Source organism: Octopus bimaculoides, chromosome 1 (assembly GCF_001194135.2).
Source record: "Octopus bimaculoides isolate UCB-OBI-ISO-001 chromosome 1, ASM119413v2, whole genome shotgun sequence".
Lineage (NCBI taxonomy): Eukaryota > Metazoa > Mollusca > Cephalopoda > Octopoda > Octopodidae > Octopus > Octopus bimaculoides.
In genome coordinates, this window is record NC_068981.1 from 78,773,454 (window position 1) to 78,782,928 (window position 9,475).

Genomic DNA, 9,475 nt, shown 5'->3' on the forward strand with positions numbered 1-9,475 from the left:
CCACTCCGAGCATTCTTATTTTTTTTATTTTCTCTAAATTTGTTGGGTCTGAAGAAAGAGTCAATGATCAGGACCTTTGCAAGCCATCCTAGACGGGCAAAATTGATGTCATTAATGCTCTTGGTCCTTTGTAAGTCAACAACTGCAGGAATGAAATGAGCAGGAAGGAGAGGGGGATCCAGAAGGCTGACATGCTGGGAAGGAAGGGTTGGGCATAGTTATTAGGGCAGGAGCAGGAAAAGTAGATGGAAATTGGGTACGATAGTAGATAATGAATGGAAGAGAGAGACAATGAGGAAGGGGGAGTGCCTGAGTGGACAGGGAATTAACCCAGCCTGTTCAAAGAGTGAAGACTGTTGCAGTAGGAGTAGAAAAGAGCAAAGAGAGAAAACAGCATGGCAAGGGGTGAGTGGAGAGAGAGGCGAAAAGGGAGAGAAAACAGCATGGCAGGGGGTGAGTGGAGAGAGGCGAAAAGGGAGAGAAAACAGCATGGCAAGGGGTGAGTGGAGAGAGAGGCGAAAAGGGAGAGAGAAAGCAGCATGGCAGGGGGTGAGTGGAGAGAGAGGCGAAAGGGGAGAGAAAACAGCATGGCAGGGGGTGAGTGGAGAGAGAGGCGAAAAGGGAGAGAAAACAGCATGGCAGAGGGTGAGTGGAGAGAGAGAGAGATGAAAAAGTGATTCTGGTTGTGCAATGTTTTTTTGTTTTTTTTAGTCTGAAAAATCCATTGTGGATCATGATTGAAAACTAGGCTAGTAAAATTTGTAATTTTACTACATTCATCTGTTATTTAACTTGTTCTAAACCTCTCATCAACTGACAGATAATGAATTTAGAGAAGAAGGTTTAGTGACTTCAACTATGGCATTGTATGTAAGTGTGACATAGAGGCTGACAGACAGGATTTGTGACGTGATGAATTTTCTTTTCAGTGTCAGTGTCTTAGAAATATCCTGAAGACTAGCTGGCATGAGCACAACACAAAGGATGAGATCATGAGAACTGCAACAGACTATCATAGCTAGACAAATGAAGCCGCTTGGCCAGGCATTGCACTTACCATTGGAAATACTAGCAAGGATAGCTATCCAGTGGATAACTGAAGGAGAAAGAGAGTCAGGCCAGTAAAGGCGTGGCAAAGGACTGTGTAGAGTAACTTGACTGAAATAGGTGTCACCTGGGAAGAAGAGTGCAGCTTGGCTGAGAATGGTACTGCTTGGAGAACTCTCATTACCTGATGCTGTTTGAGCAAATTGAGTTGAACCTAACAACTTTAACTGAGTTTTGTGAACTAAAACACAATAGATGTCAGAAAATCTACTTACCTGTGGATTTAAAGCATTTCTTAGTTCAGTGTGAGTGTTCAGCCATATTTGAGTGTAGCCCTTTGATTTTTTGACGACGATTTCTTTGTATCTAAAAGCACACTCACTTTGGCGTACACTGAGACGGCGTTCAATTTGAGTTTGACATTCTTCATCACTACTGTCAGTCTCTTCTTTCCGTTTATGCTTCTTGTTTAAGTGAGGCTGTGGAGGAACTTTTGACATGAGTAAACGGTATGTGTTAGTGGATGGGCTGGTAGGGATCATTGGTAACATCTGGAATCCAGGCACATCTCCATACAATGTATCCATTGACATGGTGGCTGGATTCATGGATGAGGTACGCTTGATCTGGCTGACATCTGCAGTGTAAGCAGTCACTGCAGAGACAGGTTTATTTGTAATTCCAGAAATTACTGCAATAAAAATGAGATAAAAATATATATACAATTTTACTTTACAAAGCAAGAAACATCTGAATAGAAATATATAAAAAATAAATAACTTCTCATCCATTTTAGTAATCTCTTTTCCTTTGAAATATATGATGCATGCTCCATGAAGGCAATGTGACCTATGCCACTGTTGCATAACTAGCACTTGTGCAAGTGTTGAGCAACTAGCACCTGTGCTGGTGGCACTTAAAAAGTATTTTTGAGCATTGGACCTCGCGGAGGTAATGACGAATAACCGAGATCTTTGGCGACAGAAGACCCATCAAGCCAAGTGAAATCATAGTTGTGACACAAGTGGCACTTATGCCAGTGGCATGTAAAAGCACTCATTACACTCTCAGAGTGGTTGGTGTTAGAAAGGGCATCCAGCCATAGAAACCATGCCAAATCAGACTGGAGTCTGGTGTAGCCCCTCAGCTAGCCAACCCTGGTCAAACTGTCCAACCCATGCCAGCATGGACAACAGGCGTTAAATGTTGATGATGGTGTTGATGACTGCAAGTGTCAAAATCCAATAAAGGAACCACAAAGGTTACTCAACTTGCCAGAAATATCAAGAAAATCTCTCTTAACATTCTACCACCTTAAAAGTAAAGGAGCAACACATTGAATAAAGTAGTCCAGGTACTTATAAAAAGATCAGTCGGTAACAGGTTCACCTTGAATGACATAAAGTAACAAAAATTTCATTACAAATGTTTTCATGGGTGTTCTTAGTGTACTTTTGCATGCTAAATCTAAATATGAAATAAGATTTTCTTTTTTCCTGTCAAGCTTAGTTTTCTTATGATGCTATGTTCATTTTCTCTCAGCTAAAGTAATATACAAGTATAATTAAGGATTTTAATATTAGTATGTGTATGTTAGGAGAGTACACTTTGTAAAATTGTTGGCATCAGGAAGGACATCTGGCTGTAGAAACCATGCCAAAACTGAGACATTAGAGCAAAACATGATGATGATGATATAATTATTGTGTCAGATTGGTGAAGGTGTATGGTTTAGTGGTTAGGGTATTTGGCTCATGATGGTATGGTATGGTTGCGAGTTTCATTCCCAGTGACGCATTGAATCCTTGAGCAAGACACTTTATGTCACACTGCTCTGGTTCACTCAGCTGGCAGAAATGAGTAGTACCTGTATTTCAAAGGGCCAGCCTTGTCAAACTTTTGTCATGCTGAATCTCCCTGAGAACTACATTAAGGATACACGTGTCTGTGGACTGCTCAGTCAACTGCACATTAATATCACAAGCAAGCTGTTCCGTTGATTGGATCAACTGGAACCTTCGTTGCTATCAATGACTGAGTGCCAGTCATTATGTAATATTAGTATAATTTATTTCTCTAAATGCTGGCAGGATATATTTGATCAGGGCAGTAAACTGGACATTTGAAATATGTCTAGAAATGTTCAGATGTAAGCCAAACGTAGAACTACCTGAATCATCCTAGTTTCTTCTACTGTGTATGTGGTGATCTAACTTCAAAAATCTCAATAGCATAATTTCATACTATTAGAATAAAAATGCTATGAACATTATTTTGAATGTAAACTGGGAAAGTAGGACAACTCTTATGCTTGCTACATTTTTTTTTTTGTGGTATGTGTAAGACTACTAAAAGAGATAGCTAAAAGTCAACACCACATATTATTTACAATTCCAATGATTTGGAGGAAAATCCAAAGGTCACACATGAGACTATTATTTCTACCTTCTGAGTACAAAAGGGATCACTTCAAAACCAAAGACCTTACTTAGATGATATCCCGAAACCAGTTCTCCACAGTACTCAACTTCCAATACAAAAGCTTTTATATGATACTTTAAGCTGGAGGATATTACAGGGAAAAAGATGAAGACATTTTCTGAACCAACAGTTCAGATTACTATTTTTCCAATGAATCACACATATATAGTCACAAAGCTGTCTGAATGACTATGTTCATGATTTGAATTTATCAGAGACAGGACTAAACTAAATTTTAGGTTCAAGATCAAAGAGTGCAACACTAAAATTAATGTTTTCACAGCTGCCATGGTGAATTCAGAGAATGGCCCTCCCATGAAGTAAACAAATGACATTTGTTCATTGATTCTTCAAAAATCAGCATAAAAGCAGTCTTTCTTCATAGCAAAAAAATGTATACTTTTTTATGTCAATGTTATGTGCTGCAATCATAGAAGTTATACACAACATGAAGTTGTTTTTACAAAAAGTTCAATATCAGAAATGTAAGCAGAATACATATGGAGATCACTGCACTTTTACAAGGATTGTAGCTAAATTACACCAAGTTCTGTTGTTTATTTTTATGTGAGTGGGACAATAGAGACAAGCAAAACCACGATGTTCTGAAGTGTTGGTTAATATATACCTAACTTGTTTGAAACAAGAGAAAATGTTTTGAATGGTTTGCTTCTCTCTGACAAAGTGTTCTTTTTTTTTTCCTTAGTACATCAAGCTTGGACTTCTGAAAAACTTTGTTATAAAGTGAGTGGAGAGAGAAATGCAAACTGGATTACCCTGTGTCAGTAAGGCCATAATTATTTTTGTACACCCTCAGATCAAGGAACTGTTGAGTGATGGGGGGTATAAATGAGAGTCGAGTAAATTCAGGAAAGCCACATGCCAAAGTTTTAAAGGTAAGGGAGCCAAGTTTTTAGGAAATTTCAAAGCTCAAAACTATAACAAAATGGCAAGCAACCATAAGTTTTATCAAACAATGAGATGTAATATGCCCTTAACCCTTTTTGATACCAACTCACTTGACACTACCCCTGGTTCTATGATGCAAACTTACTGTTCTACAAATGATGTAGATTGAAACATTGCATCAAAATTTTATGTTGTGTTCCAAATACCAGATTAATAATAACAAAGTTACTTTACTAAATTTTTCATTATTTTCAAAATTATTGAAACAATGTCAGTGTATTTCAACAGTAATATGGTAACAAAAGGATTGGGATTAGGGTTATCAGATATTCTCTCAGAAAACTTTGATGCTGTAAATGAGGAGCGAACGAGCGTTAGCAGGTAAGTGGAGCCCAGTATGATTGCTGACTACTGATGGACTCTTAGAAGAGATATATCTGAGGTAAAGTACAACAGACCAGGTTACTTTCTAAACTACAGAAGCATGTACTTTTATTGCACTTTGATAAGTATGTAACTATGTATATCTATAAAAAAAATTGCATTCCACACAAAACTAACTTGATAAGAGAAATGTTACAAACTTATTTGGATCCAGCATAAAATACTGTAAGAGTCAAGTATTTTCAATGTTGAGATACAAAAAACAAGTTCCTTAGTGTTATAGGTATATTCAATCAAGGTTGACCAAAGCCAAAGGGGAAACCAACAACTGTGAGCCAAGGACATACACTGCGAGATCTTGTTTGGAAACCAAATTTGTTTCTCATCTTAAAACAATATGTAATAGAGAAATTATATCTCGCTCGTAGTGATGTTTTTACCAATCAGATCCAGAGTGCATTCTTGATATGAAACTGGATCTACTCTAGTTAAGGTGTAAATATCAAAGTCATGAACATAATAACTTCCCATAATCAATCTCAGATCAATTCCAATAAATTCACATTAATGACATATAAGATCACAGCTGGGCACTTAGTCTCCACAACAAATCACAGAGCAAACATAAAAAAACACAACAAAAAGAGAAGTAAAGGTGTTGTGTGGATGCCCCCAGATGATAAGTAAGCTAGTCCAATATGTATAGATAGTGAACGTGATAGCTTGTCGTGGAAGCGTCGCGTAGAGCAAGATGGAGCCGTCAGTAGACTAGACGTCAAATCCAGTTGAGCAGAGGTACATTATTGGTGAAGGCATGCCATCCAAACGTGCGATATAACAGTGGCGACGAGGTTTCGAATAGTACCAAAATGGAAGAGTTACTGAAAGCAGTTGTCAAACAACAAGAGCAGCAACAGCAGCAACTACAGAAGTTAACAGAATTGTTACTGCAGTCGAGAAATGTGACAGAATCATTTTCAGCAGATGGTGTTGCAAATCCCATCAAAGAATTTCACAACAAACCAGATGAAGGAACTATTTTTACTGCATATTACAGATGATATGAAGACATATTCCGAGAGGAATGCAAGGGAGGGTCTAGTGAAAGGAAGGTAAGACTCCTTTTGCGAAAGCTTGCCCCTCCGGAACATGAAAGTTTTTGTAACTTTATTTTGCCAAGAAAGCCCGCAGAATTGTGTTTTGATGCAACAATAAATATTTTAACTAATATTTTTAGCAAGAAAAGTTTGCAGTTTAATATTTGGTGGGAATATTTAAATTTAAAGAAAAACGAGTCTGATGATTTTGTAACATATGCCGGTATGGTTAATAAGGCTTGTGAAAGGTTTAAGCTGGAAGAATTAATGCCAGATATGTTCAAGTGCTTAACATTCGTTAAAGGGCTGGTGGTAATGGAAGATGTGGAAATTAGAAAAAGAATATTATCAAAGCTGAATCAAGATGTGATACTAACCTTGTAGAAAGTGGCTGAGGAATGCCAACAAATAATAAACCTTCAAGATGATACAAGAAAAATAGAAGACAATAATAAGAATGTACAAATGTGTAAAGAAAGTACAGATAGAAGAAAATATATAAATTCAAAATGGTGCTATGGTTGCGGAGACCGACATTTGAGGAAAGATTGCCCCTTTAATGATAAAACGTGTTTTAAGTGTGGTAAAATTGGGCATATACAGACAAAATGCCGGTCGAAGAAAATTGTAAAACCGAAGAAAGTCTACTCAACAAAAGTAAATTATACCATACAAAATCGAAAATTTGTGTTGGTAGAAATAAAAGGTTTTCAGACCAAAATGCAATGAGATACCGGTTCAGACATTGATAATAAATATGGCAAAATGGAGTAAGATAGGCAGGCTGGTGTATAAAAAAAGTACTAGGATAGCTCACGGTGTGTCAGGGGAATGAGTTCAATTCTTGGGCGAAATTTCACCAGAAATAAAACTTAAAAACATGACGTGGAAAAGTAAACTAATGGTATCTAAGAATACAATGAATCTGTTCGGGACAGATTTAATAGAAGAATTCGACCTGTGGGATCTACCACAGTCCGTGTGAAAGAAAGCATCGGAAAAATTGAAATTAAAATTGAAAAAGATGTACCCTGATGTGTTTTCGAAAGAACTCAGTACGTGTAAAAAAATCAAAGTAAAGTTTAAGTTGAAAGAAAATGTGGTGCCAGTGTTCAAACCAAAAAGGAATGTATCTTTTGCACCGTTAAATCAAGTTGAGAAGGAATTAAAAAGATTGGAAGACATGGAGGTAATTGAAAAAGTAGATTACTCTGAGTGGGCGACTCCTACTGTATACATAAAAAAGAAGAACAACGAAATAAGAGTATGTGCGGACTTCTCAACTGGTCTTAATGATTGTTTTAAAAAATTACAATTATCTGCTTCCAAACTCAGAAGAAATATTTGCTAAGTGCAATGGTGGGAAAATATTTTCCAAGCTGGATTTGTCAGAGGCCTACCTCCAATTACTAGTAGATGAAGAATGTGCTAAAGTATTAACAATCAATACTCATAAAAGTCTCTACCATTTCAAAAGACTGCCATTTGGGGTTAAGGTCGCACCAGCAATATTTCAACAAGTGGAGTTTGCGGTCCCATACTTGGATGACATATTGATCAAAAGAGAATCGAGGGACCAACATATTGAACATATAGAAGAGGTTTTCAAATGAATAAGCGATTATGGGTTCAAAGTGAGGATAAATGTGAATTTTTCTTGACAAAAATAAAGTGCTTAGGACAAGTAATCGATGAAAACGGACGAAAACCGGACCCTTCTAGGATCAATGTGATAAAAAAAAAAATGCCTGCTCCCACTAACAACACTACAAGCATTTTTAGGCCTGTAAGTTATTACCAGTTGTACATACCTAAATGTATGAGCTAAGAGCTCTGTTGAACAAGTTGCTAAAGAAGTACTTGAAATGGGACTGGACAAACGAATGTCAGAGAGCATTCAAGGAATTAAAAAAGCGGTTAACATCAGAGTTATCGTTAACTCATTTTGACCCAAATCTGAAAATAATTGTAACATCGGATGCCAGTGAATATGGAATAAGAGCTGTGATATTGCATAAATTTAATGATGGTAAAATCAAAGCTATTGCATTGAGAGTTCTATTACCAACGGAAAGAAACTACAGCCAGATTGCAGTAAAAAATTCCATAAATTCTTACATGAGAGAAAGTTTACACTGCAAACGGATCACCGACCGTTACTATCTATTTTCAGTTTGAAAAAGAGTATCCCCACGCACTCAGCAAACTGCTTACAGTGCTGGGGGACTACCCTGTTGAATTACGATTTCCAGATGAAGTATTTGCCATCAATGAAAATGGGACACGCAGATGGGTTGTCAAGGCTAATTCCAAAATATAAGGAACCTTTTGAAGACATGGTGATTGCATTGTTAAAACTAGAAATGGAACTGAAGAACATTTTGTGCAATGTAGTACATGATTTGCTGGTAACGCTGGAACAAATTAAATTGGAATCAAGAAAAGATAGGTTCATAAACATGATTAAAAAAATGTTGAATAACACGAAAAATATAAATGAGTGGGACACAGGTTCAAAGCACTATTCAGAATGTAATGAGTTATTATTATATGCACAAAGAGTGGTAATACCTAAAGCACTGCAAAACAGAGTATTAAAAGACTTCCATGTAGGACATCCAGGGATTGTCTAGATGAAGAGCCTTATGAGAAGTTACGTTTATTGGCCGAATATGGACAAGCAAATTGAGAGACTGGTAAAACAGTGTAGTGGATGCACTATGGCAGCAAAGGTGCCCCCAATGCAGATTCAACCATGGCCAAAAACGGATTCTGCATGGTCTAGACTGCATGTGGATTTCACAGGACCAATAAATGGCTCTCATTACATCATCGAGGTGGACAGCTATTCCAAATGGCCTGAAGTGTGTAAATGTTCAAGGCCAACCAAAAGTGTGACGATTGACTTCTTGGAAGAATTATTCGCTCATTATGGGGTGCCAAACACGATTGTGTCAGATAATGGTACACAATTCACGGTGAAGGAGTTTGAAAGATTTTGTAAGTCGGTTCAAATGAAGCATGTGTTAACTCCGCCATACCATCCAAGGTCAAATGAGTCTGCAAAAGGATTTGTCGACACATTCAAGAGAGCTTTAAGAAAGACCAGATGGGAAACCCTTGAAGATACAAAAATGACAAACGTTTTGCAGGTGTATAGACTAACACTGAATCCAAATGCAGAGTCAGGTAGGTCACCCACAGATTTGATGTTTCCCAGAAAAATTTGTTCTATTTTTGATAAATTGTTGCTGAGTAGGAAACAGAAAATAGAAAATTTGTGTTTACGTATGTATACATGTATGTATATGTATATGTGAATCTGTTTATTTGATTAAGTAATAGGCGTAGATGTATAGCTATGTGTATGTGTATGAGTCTATTTCTATTTATACATGTGTGTATATATAAATAGATACATATGTGTATTTGGGGACATGCACACATGTGTATATTTGTATATGCGTGGGTACGTATGTGCATATGTATAAATGTGGACGTATGAGTGTATATATATGTGTGTGTGTGTGTATATATATATATATATATATATATAT

The 9,475-nt window shown here is 37.0% G+C and overlaps 1 protein-coding gene across 6 annotated transcripts in view; it reads right to left on the reverse strand.

Annotated features, from left to right (window-relative positions):
* LOC106883562 (chromodomain Y-like protein 2) overlaps nucleotides 1-9,475 on the reverse strand; it is a 188,995-nt gene that overhangs the window by 18,775 nt on the left and 160,745 nt on the right. For all 6 annotated transcript variants that reach the window (XM_052967610.1, XM_052967606.1, XM_052967614.1 and 3 more), the window contains one exon: nucleotides 1,323-1,738. In XM_052967610.1, the coding sequence (XP_052823570.1) occupies nucleotides 1,323-1,738 (416 nt within the window). The remainder of the gene's footprint in view (nucleotides 1-1,322; nucleotides 1,739-9,475) is intronic.